At 55.7% G+C, this 18,172-nt stretch overlaps 2 protein-coding genes across 7 annotated transcripts; one reads left to right on the forward strand and one right to left on the reverse strand.

The window, feature by feature from the left end:
• Nucleotides 1-75: 75 nt before the first annotated feature.
• On the reverse strand, nucleotides 76-10,513 carry SLC35G6 (solute carrier family 35 member G6). The gene is made up of 5 exons (XM_049860311.1): nucleotides 10,383-10,513; nucleotides 2,354-3,092; nucleotides 1,884-2,067; nucleotides 1,599-1,672; nucleotides 76-1,119 (listed from the first exon to the last, which is right to left on the reverse strand). The coding sequence occupies exons 1-5, from the start codon at nucleotides 10,511-10,513 to the stop codon at nucleotides 76-78; spliced, it is 2,172 nt and encodes a 723-aa protein (XP_049716268.1).
• Nucleotides 2,719-17,654, forward strand: ZBTB4 (zinc finger and BTB domain containing 4). 6 transcript variants are annotated; one of them, XM_049859978.1, is made up of 5 exons: nucleotides 2,719-2,841; nucleotides 10,533-10,603; nucleotides 11,063-12,126; nucleotides 13,040-14,267; nucleotides 14,364-17,654. In XM_049859978.1, exons 3-5 carry the CDS (start codon nucleotides 11,072-11,074, stop codon nucleotides 14,991-14,993), a joined length of 2,913 nt encoding a protein of 970 aa, XP_049715935.1. In that variant the 5' UTR covers nucleotides 2,719-2,841; nucleotides 10,533-10,603; nucleotides 11,063-11,071; the 3' UTR covers nucleotides 14,994-17,654. The 6 variants fall into 6 exon arrangements, with proteins under 6 accessions (XP_049715935.1, XP_049715930.1, XP_049715933.1 ...); XM_049859973.1 differs by having other exon boundaries at nucleotides 13,040-17,653; XM_049859976.1 differs by having other exon boundaries at nucleotides 10,536-10,603; nucleotides 13,040-17,653.
• The last annotated feature ends 518 nt before the right edge of the window (nucleotides 17,655-18,172 follow it).

Below are 18,172 nucleotides of genomic sequence, written 5' to 3' on the forward strand. Positions count from 1 at the left end.
TCACTCATTCTCCCATGTATGTACTCCAGTATCTATTTACCCTGCCCCCCCACCCCTAGGCTCTCAAGTTTGGTCTCACTCTTCCTCCTTCTTCTCTCTCTTCTTCTCCTTCTCCTCCTTCTCCTCCTTCTCACAGCTGAAGTTCTGGGCAGTGATGATGGCAATGCTGCCCAACACAACTCCTGCCCCCATGATGTCAGAAGGTGCCACCGCTTCATAGAGCACATAATACTGCAGCATCAGGGCCACTACTACCTCAGAGTGCAGGACGGCACACACCAGGGCAGGGTGGGCCTTAGTGACTGCATAGCTCACACACACGAAGGAGACGAGGGCGAGGATTCCCACTGCCCCCACACAGCTCCAACTCAGAGGGTCATTGGGCAGGACTGGTGTCTGCAGGACAAAGACGCCTGGTACAGAGCCCAGAAGCCCCACTAGGCCAAACAGGAAGGCCACGGTCGGTAGGCAGGAGGGGAAGTGCAGGGAGCGATACACCAGAAGCCCCAGCGACAGTGCCATGCCCCCCAGGAAAGCCAGCACATAGCCTAGGGCAGTGTAGAGGCCTGTGGTCCCCTCCTGCAGTGTCCCTAGCCCAGGCCCTACAATGATGATTAGTCCCACGGTGCTCCCCAACAGGCCGCACCAGTCATAGCCACTGAGACCCTGGCTCTCAAGGCAGAGGGCGAGGAGAGCAGAGCAGACGGTAGAAGAACCCTTGCGAACAGTGGCAGCATTGCCAACAGGCACCACCTGCACGGCACTGTAGGCACATCCAATGCTGAGGACGTTGAGTACAGCGTGGAGGCAGGCCCGGCCCCGGGCATCAGGAGGTCCCAACAGGGGGTCACCACGAAGTTTAAGGAGCAGGGCAATGGGGAGGTGGAAGAGGCATCGGCACATGAGTAGCTCCAGTGAGGGCAAATGGGATGCCTGGTAAGCCATACGAGAGAAAGGTCCCACGAAGCCAGCAGGCAGGCCACCACCCAGCAGGGCCACAAGCAGGCCCTTGGTGGCATCAGAGAGCCGGCAGCGCTGGTTCGAGGGTAGGCTGGGTGGAGTGGAGGGTGGCGATGGCTGGGTGAAGTCGGGCAGGTTGAAGTAGGGGTGACTACCAGCCTGTCAGGGAGAAAGGAGCTTGGGCATGAGGGCATCCACAGCCTGGGGGACCTGGGGCAGGGGCACTGCCAGGCTGGGGTCTGGGACCCTGTGGGACAGTAGCGGGTAGGCTCTCTTGCTGAGGAACTCTTGGAAGCTAGAAAGGGCCTGAAAGATGAAGTGGTACAATGTGGGCCTTGAGGCTCTGAAGCAGAAAGCAGGGAGTGAAGTCTTGGAGCATTGGGTTTCTCTGGGTAAGCTGTTCCTGAGGGGAGAAAAAGAGGACCCAAGGATCCTCCGTTGGTTTGAGGAAGGGGAGGTGGCCTCAGATGCTGTGTCTGTGTGATGTCACAGGTTCCAGGGACATGTGAGTACACCATTATAGATTTCATTTGTGGGTGTCTCTAGAACAACTGGGATGTTTCAGGGAAACAAGGGCAGCATCCAAGAGCAACAGGGAGGTAGGATTGTGCTAGGTCCCACATGGCCCCCACACTCACCATCTTTCCTTGGACTTCCTCCTCTCCTCCTGGCTCAGAGGACCTGGACCCTTCAGAGCTCCAGCCATTGTGACCTGGTTGGAGTGGGGGTGGGGTTCTTTCCTGGAACCTCCACGAGGTGGGGGTGGGAGGTGCTTCCTGGAACCTCCCTCAGATGCAGGTGGGCCTATTTTCCCCACTGTTTCCAACTCTGTTTGCTTTAAATCTATGTCCTCAGGCTCAAAAGTTTGTCTGATTCTTGCTTTCTCTTTGGGCTAGTTCTGTGGCCTTAAATTGATGTCTCACCTTGTTTCAGAAAGCTTTTAAGAACATGAGCTCCAAGGGCTGTCGCCTCTGTCTCTTGAGCTTTGAATTTTTGAACACCAGGAAGGAGTCTCTGGGATTGTCCATCTGGAGTCTCAGGAATGTGTTTCTTCTGTGTGCTTCCACCTGGTGTTTTGTTGGAGTGTCCCAGGAGGCCCCAAGGCCTCTACATTTATGCACAGGAGATAGAATAAGGATATTTGGGCCAGTGGGGACAAATACCAAGCTGCGTGCTCATCTGCCCTGTGGTCATTGCTGTGTGGCCAGTTCTGTAGAGCTTGGGTCTCCCTTTGCCCTAGGCCTGGTGGGGGTCCCTGCACATTCCTGGGGAGGGTGTGTGTATTCGTTCTGGAACTGCCTCTCAGTGTGCTGACACCAGGTCTGTGGGTCTCACTGGGCCTGGTTGTGAGCCTGCCATGTTGTGCGTCTTCACCCAGAGAGGGTGTGTGTGCCCTGGGTGGTGTGCACCGCTGAGTGAAGGGCGTGCAGAAGGGAGGTGGGGGTCCCTTCCCAGGGAGTGGGCGATCGTATGCCCCTCCGGGGGCTGCAGCCTGGCCCGCGCCCCGCTCGGCGCCCACTGGCCCGGCGGCCCTGCGCGGCGTGGTTCTCTTCGGGATCGGCCCCGGCGGAGGCCGTCGGGAGCGCTCGCTCCAAGCTCGGAGCTGAGTGTCGGCTGCGCTGCGCCGGCCTCCTCTCGGCGGCGGCGGCGGCGGCACTGGGGGGGGACTGTTTCCGGGGGTGGGGGTGGGGGTAGGACCGGGGCGGGGGGAGCCGATGATGTCAGCGGCGGCGGCGGCGGCGGCGGCGGCGGGGCCGGGCCGGGGCCAGGCGCTGGGGGGGCCGGGGCCGGAGCCGGAGCTGGAGGCGGGCGAAGCCGGAGCGGCCGGGGGCGGCCACGGTGATGAGCCGGGCCTGGCGGACTCGGCGCCATCGCAGTCAGGTGGGCCCCGGGGCGAGCCGGGCAAGGCCAGGGCAGACCGCAGCCCGCAGCCAGGCCCCCTCCCCGCTGCCCGGCGCCGCGGGGACCCGGGCCGCGCCCCGCGCCCCGCCCGCTCCCCTTTGGGGTTGACCCGGGGGCTCAGGGGTCGTGGGCTGAGCCAGGCCCCGCCCCCAGGCGCGCACGACGCTGGGGGGCGACTGAGTGGGCCCTGGTATGGCGTCCGACCGAGCCGCGGCAGGGGGCGCGATCGCCTGGGGCCGTGGGAGGGGCCGCGCTCAGCCCCCCCCTTGAAGGGTTAATTCTGCAGCCTAATGTCCCCCCCTCCCCGTGGGGGCAGGTTGGGGGGTGGGGTGGGGCGGGTGTGAGCCCGGGCTGGCGCTGCAAGCTGCTGGGAGGGCGATGGCGTAGGAGCCAGGCAGAGCGGGGGAGGGGTGGGCCGCCGAGCGCCCCAGAGTTGGGGTGTGCGGGGTGCGCAGGGCGAGCTGGGGCCCTGCAGCCGCCGCGCCGTCGAGGCAGGGTTGTGGCTGTGAGTCCTGGACGCTGTGTCTCGCCGCTGTGTTGTGGGCAAGGTAAAACTCTCCCGGGCACCACCGTTTGCTGGTCTGGCAGCCAGGGGTCCGGGTAGGGCCCTCCCGGAGCCAGGGGGGGCAGAAAGGCAGGAGGGTGTCCACTGTTGTGGGGCAGAATTACAAGATGTGGCTTTGGGTGACAGATGGGCATTGAAAACAGGGCACAATAAGCGGAGTGCGGACTTGGGTAGCTGTGGGGTTTGACGTATGTTTTCTACCCGAGCGTGTGTTTTCTTGCACGTATGTATCTTGTGCTGCACACATGAACTGTTTATGAACTGTTGTTTTCTGCATAGTTGGCATGGTGTGTGTGTTGTGGAGGCCACCAGAATGCCAGATGTATGTGCCCATTTGCAGGGGGCGGCTGTGTGTCTTTGAGGCAGAGGGCGTCACGTCTGGGTCCCCTTTCTGTGGCCCTGCCGAGGTGTGGTCCAGTCCTGGCGAGAACAGGCCACTGGATGGGTCTGTGTGTCTGTGTGATGAGCGAGTTACATGGCGGTTGCACAACTAGAACTCAGGCCCTGCGGATCGTGTGGGGAGTGAGAAACCTAAGGGTGTGTCTTGGGTCCTTCTAGGTCGGCTGGCGCTAGTGTAGGGGCTCAGGGTGGATCGGGCAGGTTGCGTTTATGGGATTGTGGGCAGTCGAGTGAGGGGGAAGGTTGTGTGTTTGCAACATTCTCCACGGGATTCTTTTGTGACGTTGTTTGTGGAAGCCTGTCCGGGCTGTTGAACTGAGAGGCGAGCTGGTCAAAAAACACTTGTGGGGAGGGAACTGGCGTGACAAGGGTACCCTGGGCTTCGTACACAAGAGTCCAGAGCGAGCTGCCTGTGCGTGCCTGACTTCTGTGTGTTTAAGTGGTGGTGTGGGGCCACCGTGGGGATGTGTTATGAGGAAGGTGGGGAGATAAATGTGACATAGAGCAAGGGCAACAGTTGGAGGCACGGGTGTTGTCGGAGTGGCCCCGTCAGCCTTTGTGCAGGGTCTACTCGTTTGCCCCTAGCCGCCGGCCTGCCAGTGCCGTATGTCAGGGTCACTGGGAGGAGAAGCCAGACTGGCTGCAAGGAAAGTGAGCTTGGACACAGTTGTGGCTCCTTGGCCATGTTTATGTAAAGGCCGGGTGTGTGACTCTTGTCATTAAAATGGGGGGAAAAAAGAAGTGAAGTTTTCAGTCTTCTCCTGTTTTGTCCTCTGTCTGCCCACCACCACCCCCCCTCGCGGGTATCTCTTGCTTTTCCTTCTCTCCTCTGACGCACACCGGGCCTCACTCCTGTGACCTGCCACCGTGGAGGGCTCTGGGGATGGAATTTGCTCAGTAGGCAGATTCCTTGAAACAGGTTTTCCTCACCTGTGGGGCCTGGGCCCTTCTGTGGCTGTGTGTGTGTGTGTGTGTGTGTGTGTAGGGGGCGAGTGGTGTGTGTGCTGCAGGTATGCACACCACTGTGTCCCGGGCCTGGCCTGGAGGGGAGGATGTATGTGCAGGGGGGCACAGTCCATGGCCCAGGCCTCCTGCACCTGGGTTGGGGGGAGGCTGGCTGCCGCATGAGGCCTGCACAGCAGGTGCACAGGACAGCCTGGTGGAGGGGAAGGAGCCTGAGGCTAGAACTGAGGACTCTGCCCACCAGTGTTCTCATTGGCACTTTCTCTGGGTGAGCCTCAGTTCCTCACCTGCAAAATGGGGTGATTACCTGCCCTGTCTTCCAACAGGATTGGAAGTAGCACTTGGGAAATGGACCTGGAGAGTGGCAACAGTTTGGGGCTCTGCCTGTGTCAGCCACTGTCAGCCCTCTGCCAGCACTGAGGGTCCCCTTTTTATGGTTTTGCTCACAATAATAGTAGTAAACACTTAGCACTTACTAGGTACCAGGCTCTGTTCTCAGTACTTCTACGCATGATCACTCATTTAGTCTTCACAACAACCCGGTGGAAGTAGGCGCTATAATTACCTGCCTTTTTCAGGTGAGGCACCTGGGGCCCAGAGAAGTCATTTGCCCAAAGTCACTTAGCTAGTAAGAGGTAAAGCTGGATTTGAACCCAAGCAGTCAGGACCTGGGCCCTGTGCTCTTTACCACTGTAGTCTGCTGCCTAACTAGAACTTTCAGTGGGCCTCTCTGTGCCCCTCCCACCCCCATGCACTTCTCCCCAGTTGCAGCAGAACTTAGCGTCTGTACCAATCCATTTTAGAAGAGCCCTATGGAATGTTCAGGCAGTGCTCTCAGCGAGTCACAGCCTGGGGAGTGAGAGCCTAAATTATCTGCTGCAGTATAATGTGGGGTGCTGCCAAGAGGGGCACGAAATGATGAATCAGGGGAAGGAAAGGTTACTCCTTGTTCTGTGGGTCACGGAGGGTCAAGGAGGAGGTGGCATTTGAGTTTGACCTTAACATTTTGGAGAGAGATCTTGAGAAGCGGTTGGGGACAGGGCATTTCTAGCAGGAGAGCCAGAAGAGGCAAAAGCATGGACGTGTGGGATGTGTTGAGGTTGGATAATACACTGAGTGCTGAAGGGAGAATAAGGCAGCGCCAGGTTAGAAAGAAAGGTTGGAGTTAGACCAGAGCCTTTGAATGCCCAGTTGAGGAATGTGAACTTTATTCGGGAGTTGGTGGGTACCGGTGAAGGTCTCTGAAGTGGGAGGAAAACCATGGAAGTAGGGAACCCTGGAGGCAGGGGGTTTGGCTGGGAGGCCATGGCCACGGGTCATAGGAGTGTTAATAAGGACCTGAGCTAGTTTGGGCGGACAGAGGTGGGTTGAAGGGAAGGTCTCCAGAGCCATTCCCAAGCTCAGCGACAGATTCAACCAGACTTGGTGACGGCCTGGATGTGGGAAGCAGGGAAAGGGTGGAGTCAGACATGACACATTTAGCACTTAGCACGTGAGGCCTTGTGTGGTGATTTATGTAACCAGCTAGCCGGCCATAGGCCTCTTCAGAGCAGGATCTGACAGTATGGCACAGGAGAAAGATACAGCCACTCTAAGGACAGATGGACCTGGGTTCAAATCTTGACTCTGCTGCTTGCAAGCTGTGTGACCTTGAACAAGGCATATCCCTCTCAAAGCCTCAGTTTCCTCTTCTGTAAAATGGAGATAATATAAACACCTATTTTGGGTGGCAGTTTCGAGGATCTCATTGAATGAGGTGATGCATATAAAGCCCCAGGAGGTGCATCTGGCAAATTGGGGGTGCTTCAGAGGTGGCCCTGGCCCACTCAGCCTGGCGTAGTGGGCAGCTTCCTTCCAGAGGGTGGACAGACTGCAGGCTGATTTTGAAGAGGGCAGGTCATTCATTCACCAAAAATCCTTTTGCCTCCCATTATGTGCCAGGCATGGTTCTAAGCACCAGAGACACAGCAGTGAACAAAGCAGACAAAAACCCCTGCACTGCCCTCCCCCCCTTTGGAGCTTACATTCTGGAGATAAGTGAGCGATATGTTTTACTAAGTGCCAAGGAGAAAAATAAACTAGTGGTGGGGGGGTGGCCAGGGAAGGCCTCTGGGGGAACAAGACTTTTGAGTCAAGGCTTAAAAAGGTGGGGCGGCAAGGCTTGAGGCTATCTGCAGGAAAGAACATTCCAGGCGGAGGGGGCAGCAAGAGGTGGAGCGTGTCTGGCTGGCAGTGCTCAGATCCCCACGCCAGTCCCGCCTCTAAGGTCACACAGCCAGATGAGAGTAGAGAAATGGTGAAGACAAAGAAATAAAAAACTAAAAACCACAGAGCCACCAAACCTACCGTGAAGTCTGCTTTCTGCCTCTTCCTCGTCACCACTTTCCCCCACTGTTTTCCAGCACTGCGCTCCAAGATAATAATAAGAGCTAGTATTTATTGAGCAGTTACTGCGTGCCAGGCACTATTCTAAAACCAAAGAGCCAAACCCATTGCCATCAGATCAATTCTGACTCATGGCAACCCCATGTGTTAATGGAGTAGAGCTGCTCCATGGGGATTTCATGTCTGTAATCCTTATGGAGCAGATTGCCAGGCATTTCTTCTGTAGTGCAACTGGATCGATTTGAACCACCAACCTTTCTGTTGGTAGCCCAGTACAAACCATCTGCACCACCCAGAGACAGGCACTCTTCTAGGTCCTGCCAATTATGAGCTTATTTAATCTGTACAACAACCCCATGAGGTGGCAACTATTATCTCCATCTCAGAAAAGGAAGGAGCCTTTTTTGGCACAGTGGTTAAGCACTCAGCTGCTAACTGAAAGGTCTGTGGTTCGAACCTACCAGCAGCTACACAGGAAAAAGATGTGTGGCAATCTGCTTCCATAAAGATTACAGCCTTGGAAACCCTATGGGGAAGTTCTATCCTGCCCCATAGGGCCACTGTGAGTCGGAAACAAAGAGGTTAAGTAATTTTGCCAGGGTCACATAGCTACTGTCCTTTCTGTCTCCATAAGCCCTTGTAGGGCAGTGGCCGGTGACGGACACTTGAACTCAGAAGAACTGGATGCAAACCCCAGATTGGATAGCAGTGAGACCCTGGGCAAATCCCCCAACCACTATGTTCCCTTGACCTGAAAGTTAGGAGCTTGGAGTAGTTTCTCTAAGCCTCAGTTTCCTCATCTGTAAAATGGCATTGGCAATAGCCCCTACCTCACCGTAGTCACTGTGAGTGTTGAAATGAGATGATGCAGATAAAATGCTTAGTGCGATACTCGGTACAGGAGTCCCTGGATGGCACGAACGGTTAAGCACTGAGCTATTAACCGAAAGGTGGGTGGTTCGAATCTACCCTGAGGTGCCTCAGAAGAAAGGCCTGATAATCTACTTCCAAACAATTACGACCTTTGAAAACCCTGCGGAATACAGTTCTACTCTGAAACGCAGGGGGGTCACCATGAGTTGGAACTGATTCAACAGCAGCTGGTTTGGGTTTTTTTTTTTTTAAATACTTGGCACATAATAAATATCTCATAAATGGCAACTACAAGGATCATCGTGGTGATGATTCTGGGTGCTCTGTAAGGCCAGTCTACCTTTAGGCCTCTGTGGTTCTAAGAAGGCTGGACAGTCCTGGTCAGGATCCCGGCACACAGACGTGCCTCGGCAGGCCCTAGGCCTGCCACGTGTAGTCGTGAAGGTTGGCAGGCCTGGCTGAGAGGTGAATAGGGGCTGAGATCGAAGCTTTGCTTACCTGTGTAGGTAGGACTGTACCTCGAGGAGGAAGGGGCCCTTCTAGTTTTCACAAAGGCAGCCTGGATGGGCTAGTGAGGGGCCGTCCTGGGTGCTGTAAACATGCCCTTCGTTGTGGGCCTGTGGTGTGGTGCAATCACCAGGAACACAGACTTTGGAGCCAAGCTTCCTGGGGTCAGGTCCCAGCCCTGCTATCAACTGGTTATATATCCTTGGGCAAGCTACCGAGCGTCTGAGCCTCAAGTGTCTGAGCCTCAGTCTGTCATTTTAAAACAGGGCTGCAAACTGCTGCCCTAAAGGGTAGTGGTGAGGAGCACACAAATGAGGCAATACATGTAAAGCGCTGACTCTGGGAGAACCAGGGGCTGTGGTGGCTCTTATGGAAGGGAGTGGGAGGCCTTGCTCTCTTTGCTCACTTTACACCCAGAACTGACCACCAGCTGGTGAAGTAGGCCTCTTCCCCAGGATTCCTGACCTAGCTGCAATCCAGCAACTAACGAACTAACACTTGACCCAGTATCCAGTCTGGGCCTAGCAGTCAGGCTTATTAAAACTTGTAACTCTCACCCTTTTTACCACCTTCCATCTTCTCATATGGAGTCCGTGGGTGGCACGCAGTTAAGTGCTTGAACCCACCCAGAGGCACCTCAGAAGAAAGGCCTGGTGATCTGCTTCCAAAAGGTCACAGGCATGAAAACCCCATGGAGCAGTTCCACTCTGCACACATGAGGTCACCATGACTCGGAATTGGCAACTGGTTTGGTTTTGGTTTTTCTTCTCACCCAGGAGAGGTGTCAGGGAAGTGTTTTGGGGAATGTGAAGTGGGGTGTGTGTGGGGGGTAGGAGAGACCATTAGTCAAGATAGTGTGAGTGATAAATGGGAAGAGAACATTCTTGGGGGGGTGGGAATTGTATAAGGAACTCCTGTTGCAGGACCCCTCTGAGGATGTGTGTGACCCAGGGCACTCAGAAGGATGTCCCCAACGAAAGGAGGGAGCTGGCAGCACTGGTGGAGGGTAGAGGAGAGGGCGGAGAGCTCTGCTCTCAAGTCAGCAGCCTGGCTCTGGGAACAGACCCCACCTGTTATTACCAGCTCTGTGTGACTTTGGATAAGTCACTGTATGTCTCTGGAATCCAGATTTTCAACCGAGAACTGGGAACAGAAGGGCCTGGTGCTGCCACGGGAGACAGCAGTGAGGTGCTCCCAGGGCTGTGATTGTCACAGCTTACGTGTGGGTTGCCTGCCATTCCTTCTGGATTTGAGGTGAGGTGGCCACTCTGTCCCCCTCTTTTAAGCTAAAGTCTCGAGGCCACCAGGTCACAGAGTACAGGGACCCTGGTCTGGTGGCCCTTCCAGTGCCCTCCAGTGACCGGAGCAAGTGGTGCGTTTGTCTGAGAGTCAGTGGTCTTTGGTAGTCACCTGGCATCCAGGCCAGAAACCTCTCTCTGATTTATGGATGTTGGGACATGTGGGGAGGTCCTCTCGACCTGAATATCTAGCAACTTGGTCTAATAAAAAAAGGGTCATGTAAATATATCCTGATATGCAAATGAGATCATTGCGATGAAAGACAACATGCAAATATTTGATCTACTTTGAGCCTCTAAGATTGGGCCACGGGGACTTAAAAGTGATGACAGGCATCCCTGGACCTGTGAGACTGAGCTAGTTGACATATTGTTTTGAGTCTGGCAGTCAGTGAATTGGGAGTATGCAAATTATGTTGTTGCTGTACTTCCGTGGGCCAGTAGAACAAGGCTTTGCAATAAACTGTGTGACCTCCTAGGACCTGTTGGCAGTGGCTAAGCAAATAACCTGACTGAGGCTTCTCCCGCACAGGAAGAGTTCGGGGTCTGCAGAACATCCCAGGCACTTCTTGGCCCCCACTTCTGTGCCAGCCCCCACTTCCTGGGGTCCTTCCCTTCCTGGGGACACTTTCCTGGCCTCCTTCTCTATGTTCCCCGACATAGTTTCTGTTTCTTGTCAGAAGGAAGAGGCCCAACAGAAGGGACTTGCTGATCCACACGCCCCTCCGCTCCATGGTGGCTGTGCTGTCAGGTAAGAGGATGTCAAGAGGACTGCCCCCAGGAAGCATTGGACCTGAGGCCTCTGGCCAGCAAGGCAGCCATTTTGTCTGGGCTGAAGAGTCCTTTGAAATGGTTATGGGGTCTCCATTGCTTACATGTCTAGTCTGTAACTTTGGACGTCACGACTCCTTGACCCTCACTGTGCCCTAAGGTACCTGAGGCTTCTTCTAGCCCCTGATGTAGGATGCTGTCTGGAATTGGTCAGCTAAGGGTTAATCATTGACTCCGGTGACCTAAAGTTATTCAGCCTTCCACTAGTCTCTGACCCACATCATCTCACTCCCTCTCAGCTCACTTCGCTGATCTTGGAGGCCCCTGCCTTCGGCCCAGTGTCTGAGACCCTCCTCAGCCACCCTCCCTGCCATCAGTACCTCACCCTTCCCCCAATCTTTCATGGTCCCTTACCCCTGGCCTCTTCTCCCCTATCTAGACTGGCGCCATGCCCCCCCCTGCAGAGGTGACGGACCCGTCCCATGCTCCCGCTGTCCTGCGCCAACTCAATGAGCAGCGGCTCCGTGGCCTCTTCTGTGACGTCACCCTCATAGCTGGAGACACCAAGTTCCCTGCTCACCGCAGCGTCCTGGCTGCTTCTAGTCCCTTCTTCAGAGAGGCCCTGCTTGCTTCGGCCCCACTGCCCCTCCCACCAGTTACTGGGGACTTGGCCCCCAACCCTGCCACCACTACAGCTGCCACCTCCTCCTCCTCATCTTCCTCCTCCTCTCCCCCTCCAGCCTCACCCCCTACTTCATCCCCACCCCGGGTCCTGGAGCTGCCAGGGGTCCCAGCAGCTGCCTTCTCTGATGTCCTCAACTTCATCTATAGTGCCAGGCTTGCACTACCTGGTGGGGGAGGGGACGGGGCAGCTGTTGCAGAGATTGGAGCTCTGGGAAGACGTCTGGGCATCTCCCGCCTGCAGGGCCTAGGGGAGGGAGGTGATGCCTGGGTACCTCCTGCCCCAACCCCTATGGCCACCTTGCAGCCTGAAGAGGACAGCTTCGGGCCTGGGGCTAGGCCCACTGGGGAGTGGGAGGGTGATGGGGCTGAGGGCCAGGCCCTTGACTCACAGTCCCCCCTGTCCCGGAGGCTCCTCCCCTGCCCCCGATGTGGGAAAAGTTTCATTCATCCCAAAAGGCTGCAGACCCATGAGGCTCAGTGCCGACGGGGGGCCAGCACTCGGGGGTCTACGGGGCTGGGAGCCGGGAGCTCTGGCCCCGGGGGTCCTGGCCCCGGGGGTCCTGCAGGAGTGGATGCCTCGGCCCTGCCCCCACCAGTGGGCTTCCGAGGTGGCCCTGAGCACGTGGTGAAGGTGGTGGGCGGACACGTGCTGTATGTGTGTGCGGCCTGTGAGCGCTCCTACGTGACCCTGTCCAGCCTGAAGAGGCACAGCAACGTGCACTCCTGGCGGAGGAAGTACCCCTGCCGCTACTGTGAGAAGGTGTTCGCCCTGGCTGAGTACCGCACCAAGCATGAGGTGTGGCACACTGGGGAGCGCAGGTGAGTGGCCTGGGGCCAGGGGTCGGGGGTGGGCAGGGCAGAGGGATCAGGGGCCAGAACTTGGGGACCACAGGACAAGGGAGGGAATAAGCTGAGCGTGGGGCCTAGAAAGTCATCCTGAGACTGGCCTGTTCACCCCCCACCTGCCTGCTCACCCACTGGCCCCAGCTGTCTTCTGCTCACCCACCTGCCTCCCTCCACCACTTCCTTCAGCCGATGATTATTAGCACCCTTACGCCCTGGCTGAGTGCTATGGAGAAGGCAGAGAAGGAAAGAGAAAGTTGCCCTCATAGGAAAGGACTATGGGAAGTGCAGGCATGTCCACCACTAGCTAAAATATCCAGAACAGTACTTTATATTTCTATAATGTATCCCTGTTCTTAAGACAGAGTCCCTGGGTGGTGCAAATTGTTAAGCAGTTGGATGCTAACCAACAGGTTGGCAATTTGAGTTTGAGGTACCTCAGAAGAAAGGCCTGGTGATCTACTTTCAAAAGATTGTCTTGAAAACCCTGGAGCACAGTTCTACTCTGACACACATGGGGTCGCCATGAGTCAGAATCAGCTCGACAGCAACTGTTTGGTTTTGGTTTGGTTCATAAAGCGTTTCCCCATTCTGTCATTTGTGCTTCAAAAGAAAGCGTTGTGAGTTAGGTAGTGTGTGTGATTCCCAGTTCAAAGATGGAACAGTTGAGGTCCAGAGTCTCACCGCTGGTGGGAAGCTGAGCTATGACTCTCAGTGCTCTTCCTGAGGCTGGCAGGGTGAGGCAGCGTGGAATGAGGGAAAATAAATGGCCAGGGGAATTAGAGGTGTGATGGACGGCAGTTGAGGACATGGGAAGTTGAAGTCCTGGTTTCAGGGCCCTGACTCAAGTGGCTCTGTTCCTGCCCTGTTCCCTGCTGTTCTGGCCCAGGTACCAATGCATCTTCTGTTGGGAGACCTTTGTCACTTATTACAACCTGAAGACCCACCAGCGAGCCTTCCATGGCATTAGCCCGGGCCTCCTAGCCAGTGAGAAGACACCCAACGGAGGGTACAAGCCCAAGCTCAATACCCTCAAGCTGTACCGTCTGCTCCCCATGCGGGCAGCCAAGCGGCCCTACAAGACCTACAGCCAGGGAGCCCCCGAGCCCTCCCTTTCTCCAGGCCTTGACACAGCAGCCCCTGCAGCAATCCCAGCCAGCCCACCACCTGGGCCCCCACCCGCCCCAGAGCCAGGGCCCCCACCCTCTGTTATCACCTTTGCCCACCCAGCCCCCTCTGTCATTGTCCATGGGGGCAGCAGCAGTGGTGGAGCAGCAAGTGGGCCAGCCAGCACAGGGGGGGCCCAGGCTGCCTCAGTCATCACTTACACAGCTCCCCCAAGGCCCCCCAAGAAACGTGAGTACCCACCTCCTCCCCCTGAGCCTGCACCCACACCAACCAGCCCAGCCGCAGCAGTCAGCCCAGCCACCGCAGCAGGGCCAGCAGCAGCCACAGAGGAGGCCAAGGGCCAGAATCCACGGGCCGGGAGGACTCTGACCTACACAGCCAAGCCAGCTGGCGGGATCGGCGGGGGCGGGGGTCCCACTGCAGGGCCTGGCCGGGGCCCCTCACAGCTCCAGGGTCCCCCTCCGCTGTGTCAGATCACTGTGCGCATCGGTGAGGAGGCCATCGTCAAGCGCCGTATCTCAGAAACCGACCTGCGTCCTGGGGAGCTGAGCGGAGAGGATGGGGAGGAGAGTGAAGAGGAGGATGAAGACGAGGAAGAGGATGAGGAGGAGGAGGATGAAGACGAGGAGGAGTCAAAGGCTGGTGGGGAGGACGAGCTCTGGAGGCCCTACTACTCATACAAGCCTAAGCGCAAAGCTGGAGCTGCTGGTGGCAGCAGCAGCAGTGGGGGCAATGGCATGCCCAGAGGCCGGCGGCCGCTGCGCTGGAGACAGAAGCTGGAACGGAGGAGCTGGGAGGAGACCCCAGCAGCTGAGGGCCCAGCAGGGCGTGCCCGCAGTGAGCGGAGGCACCGCTGTGGGGACTGTGCCCAGACATTCGCCACCCTGAGGAAGCTGCGAAAGCACCAGGAGGCCCACAGTGGCAGCTCCCACAGCTCCCGGGCAGGACGGAAGCCTTCCAGCCGCTTCACCTGCCCACACTGCGCCAAGGTGTGTAAGACGGCAGCTGCCCTGAGCCGCCACGTGCAGAGGCATGCTGCTGAGCGGCCTGGGGGCACCCCCACACCTGTCATTGCCTACTCCAAGGGCAGCACCTGCACCAGACCCGGGGATGTCAAGGAGGAGGCCCCTCAAGAGATGCAAGTCTCCTCATCCAGCGGGGAGGCAGGTGGCGGGAGTGCTGCTGCAGAGGAAGCTTCTGAGACCGCCTCCCTTCAGGACCCTGTCATCTCAGGGGGTGAGGAGCCCCCAGTGGTGGCAGGAGGGGGCAGCTATACCTACCCGCCTGTGCAGGAATTTCCACTGGCTCTGATTGGGAGTGGCCGGGAACCTGGCAGTGGCAGGGGAAAACCTGGGAGTGAGGTGCCCGTGGGGGCTGGGGAGGGGGACAGGATGGAGGGGATGGGGGCTGCCAAAGTCACCTTCTACCCTGAGCCCTACCCGCTTGTCTATGGCCCCCAGCTCCTGGCTGCCTACCCTTACAACTTCAGCAACCTGGCCGCTCTCCCAGTCGCTCTCAACATGGTCCTACCTGATGAGAAGGGTGGTGGGGCCCTTCCCTTCCTACCAGGGGTCTTTGGCTATGCAGTGAATCCCCAAGCAGCACCTCCTACTCCCCCACCCCCAGCTCCCCCAACTCTTCCTCCCCAAGTCCCCCCTAAGGGAGAAGGGGAGAGGGCAGGGATTGAGAGAGCCCAGAAGGGAGATGTGGGGTGAGCTCTGGGCCAGTTCCCCCCTTTCACCAGATGCTACCCTCCCTGAACCCCACCACTACTACTAGCGCCCTGGCCTCCCTGCCCCTTGGGAGCCCCTCCACACTCTTGTGCAGGGACTTGGGGGCCCCTGGAGCTCAGGGGTCAGGCTGCTTTGTGTGAGATTGTAGTTTCCCATCTCCTGGGAAGGGATCTTTGATGGTTCCCCTCTCAATTCTCCTCCAGGGAATGGCCTCCTTGAGGGGCAGGGGCAGCCCCTGTCCCTTCTCCAGCCCTAGGGGCAACTGAGCAATATACTTATATGAATCTCTAGTCACGGCCCCCATCAGCTCTGAATGTCTAACCCTGCGCCCCCTGATTTGTAAACGAAGGGGGAAATCATCTCTCTCACCCAATGATCCCACCTGGTTCTGAAGCTTTCTCTTCCCCTACGGCCCTTCCCCAGATGCTTCCCAGCACATTCCAGTCTTCTGTTTCTTCTTCCCACTCCCCACCCTCCCCAGGTGAGAGGGTGGTGACGCCCAAGACCTGGACCAGACCATTGTGATACCTGAACCCCACCCACTGGGGGGCATGGCTTTGGATTCCATTTTTCCCAGGATGGGTTTCTATGTCCCCGTTTTTTTCATGTTTAGATGCCATGCCTTCCTTGGCATCCATGCCTTTGGATCTTCCATACTCCTGGACTTTGGAGATAGGCTCTCCCAATCCAGGTCAAGGAGGTACTGTGGTTGCAGGGAGAGCTAGATCCCTCTGTTCCACAGCTGAGCTCCTTCCCATCCCAGGGCAGCACCAATCTTGGCCCTATCTTGACCCTCAAATCCAGTGAGCTCCAGATTCTTCCAAGGCAAAAGAGGTGAGTATATCCCACCTCTTTCTGCCTCTAGATACAGCCTCTTCTGGGCTAAACCAGATTTGGGGGCCAGGAGGAAGAAGCTCCATATGGAATGAGGAAGGGAATCTACTTGCTCCCTGTTTTTCCTGATGGTTTCTCCCAGACTAGACCAAATAGCCAGAAAAGTGATGGGGGTTGGATGGGTGGGTGAGCCCAAGATTTGCACATGACCTCCCATCCTTACCTTTACCCTCAGCTTCTCCCATGTCACTCCCCTCATCAGTCACTCCAGATGGTTTGTGGGGAGGTACCCTACTCCCCTGGTGGGCTTTGGGGTACCCCCACCAACTTTCCCTCCAGAATAGCACCTTACACCCAATCCTTAACTCAGTTCCCCACACCCAAAGATCCCAGCCTAGGGATGGGGTACAGGGACCCTAAATAGTCCCTAATCCCTAATTTGCACTAGTTAACTCTGGTCAGGGGTCCCTGTATTTCCTTCCAGTGGGGGAGATGAAGAAATGTTTGTTCCTAATTCTCTGAAAACTGGGCCTCCATCATCAGTGATTGGATGAACACTTCCACCCCACTCCAAAAAAAAAAAAAACAGCCCAAAAGGGGAGAGCCAGTTCAGTTTTGGGGAGCAAATTTGACAAATGGGAATTAGAGGAGTGCAGTTTAAAAAGGGAAAATGTTGTATCGTCAAAATGCAGCCTTTTTCCCAGCTACTGTTTTCTGGGGGCCAAGATGGCTGCCCTCTGAGCATCTGCTCAAAGGGCAAGATCAAGGCTTCTGGAGGGAGGTGAGTTTAGGGGAGGGACAGGAGCATCCTCCTGCCTCCTCTTGCCCTCACAGCATATAGGAAGGGGGAGAAGGCTTTCAACAGGCTCCCTGAATGTTAATCATGGAGGAGTGTCGCTCCTTCATTCCCCCTGCTGTCTCTTTGCACTTTTCTTGGTCTTGGCCACAGCCTGAGTGAAGAGTTTCCTACTGAATGTACCAAGTTCCAATTTTTAAGGGGGGAAAAAAGTTTCAAACAGGGGACAATGCAAAAAAAAAAAAAAAAAATCACTAAAAAAGTCCCACAAATCTTGTTCTGGCACTTTAGAAAAACTGCGAAAAAATACATAATAAAGAGTACATATATATATCTACACACAAATTTATCTATCTATCTATATATATATATACAGCGGAACCACAAGAGAGACTGAGGAGGGCCTGGAAGCAGGGGGCAAATGTGATGACAGTCCCCCTATATCCTTAGCCTGCACTCCTCTGAGGCAAAAAGGCACAGGAGACAGACGGGGTTGAGGATGAACTGGGGAATTTGAATTTCAGAATAGGTCAAAATTCCAAAACCATGGATATTTTGGGAGAACTGAGATTGTAGACATTATTATTATTTTTTTTTTAACTATGATTTAGGAAAATTGTTTCCAACATTTGGTGGTTCAGGGCAACAAATGAGGTTGTGGCAAGGTGGAGATTAAAATATATGTATTTGAGCTGGGGACCTGGGGTAGTGTGAATTTTAGATGTTGGAAATTTGGGATTTTGCAATTTTGTCTTTTGAAAGCTATCAAGTCTTGTTAGTTTGTACTCTCCCCATGTTCTCTGGGAAGACGGGTGATGGCGGAGTGGGAAGGCCACTGGTTCTGTGCCACAGCACGCAAGATTTAAATTCTACAGACTCTAGCTCTATACGTAGCGAGGACCCAGATATAGAGAAACTGACTGATATTTATCTCCGCGTTTGTGTGTGTGTCCAACTCTCTAGGCCAATAAACCAACAAGACAAATGAACTGTGCTCCGCAGCAGGGTGCCAGGTGCGATTATTTGCGTGGCTGGTGGGCCTGGTGAACAGGGACATGCTAGCCTTATCCCATGGGGATCCCTACAGCTTCAAGCAGTTGAGTAGATGTGAAGGTCTGTTGACCTTAGGTACATCACTACTATTACACAGCCACTAGGCTCAAAATTTCTTTGGTCCAACCTCCAAGCAGAGACATTAACTGAGTCCTGTTCACACAGCCTGTTGCACACAATTGCTGGGCCCAAGGTCTGTGTCCTGGAAGGACCATGCCTTAAACCAGGTCCAACCCTTTTTCCAAATTAAAAGGAAACTAGTGACTTCCCACTGACTTCAACTCTTTGTCTCCCCTTTCTTCCCTTGTCTCTTTTCAGTGTAATGGAGGAAGGGCAGGTAAAATGAGTGAAGCTGGTCAGGCAGGTGAGGGTTTTCAGGAATTCTGGCATAAATTCCTTTACCAGAGCCAGTAGCCACTAATTAGCTCGAGCAGCTCCTCCCAGTAGAGAACCTAGGACTAGTGTTATGAAAGTTTTT

Source organism: Elephas maximus, chromosome 19, assembly GCF_024166365.1.
Source record: "Elephas maximus indicus isolate mEleMax1 chromosome 19, mEleMax1 primary haplotype, whole genome shotgun sequence".
NCBI lineage: Eukaryota > Metazoa > Chordata > Mammalia > Proboscidea > Elephantidae > Elephas > Elephas maximus.

Excerpts from the sequence above, each read along its gene's own strand:
- SLC35G6 (XM_049860311.1), bottom strand. The coding sequence starts at position 10,513 with ATGTCGGGGAACATAGAGAAGGAGGCCAGGAAAGTGTCCCCAGGAAGG. Across the intron at positions 1,673-1,883 it reads TAAAAGCTTTCTGAAACAAG|GTCACAATGGCTGGAGCTCT; the intron begins GTGAGACATCAA and ends CACTCCAACCAG. Across the intron at positions 1,120-1,598 it reads AGGAAGTCCAAGGAAAGATG|GCTGGTAGTCACCCCTACTT; the intron begins GTGAGTGTGGGG and ends TCTCCCTGACAG.
- ZBTB4 (XM_049859973.1), top strand. The coding sequence starts at position 11,072 with ATGCCCCCCCCTGCAGAGGTGACGGACCCGTCCCATGCTCCCGCTGTC. Across the intron at positions 12,127-13,039 it reads TGGCACACTGGGGAGCGCAG|GTACCAATGCATCTTCTGTT; the intron begins GTGAGTGGCCTG and ends GTTCTGGCCCAG.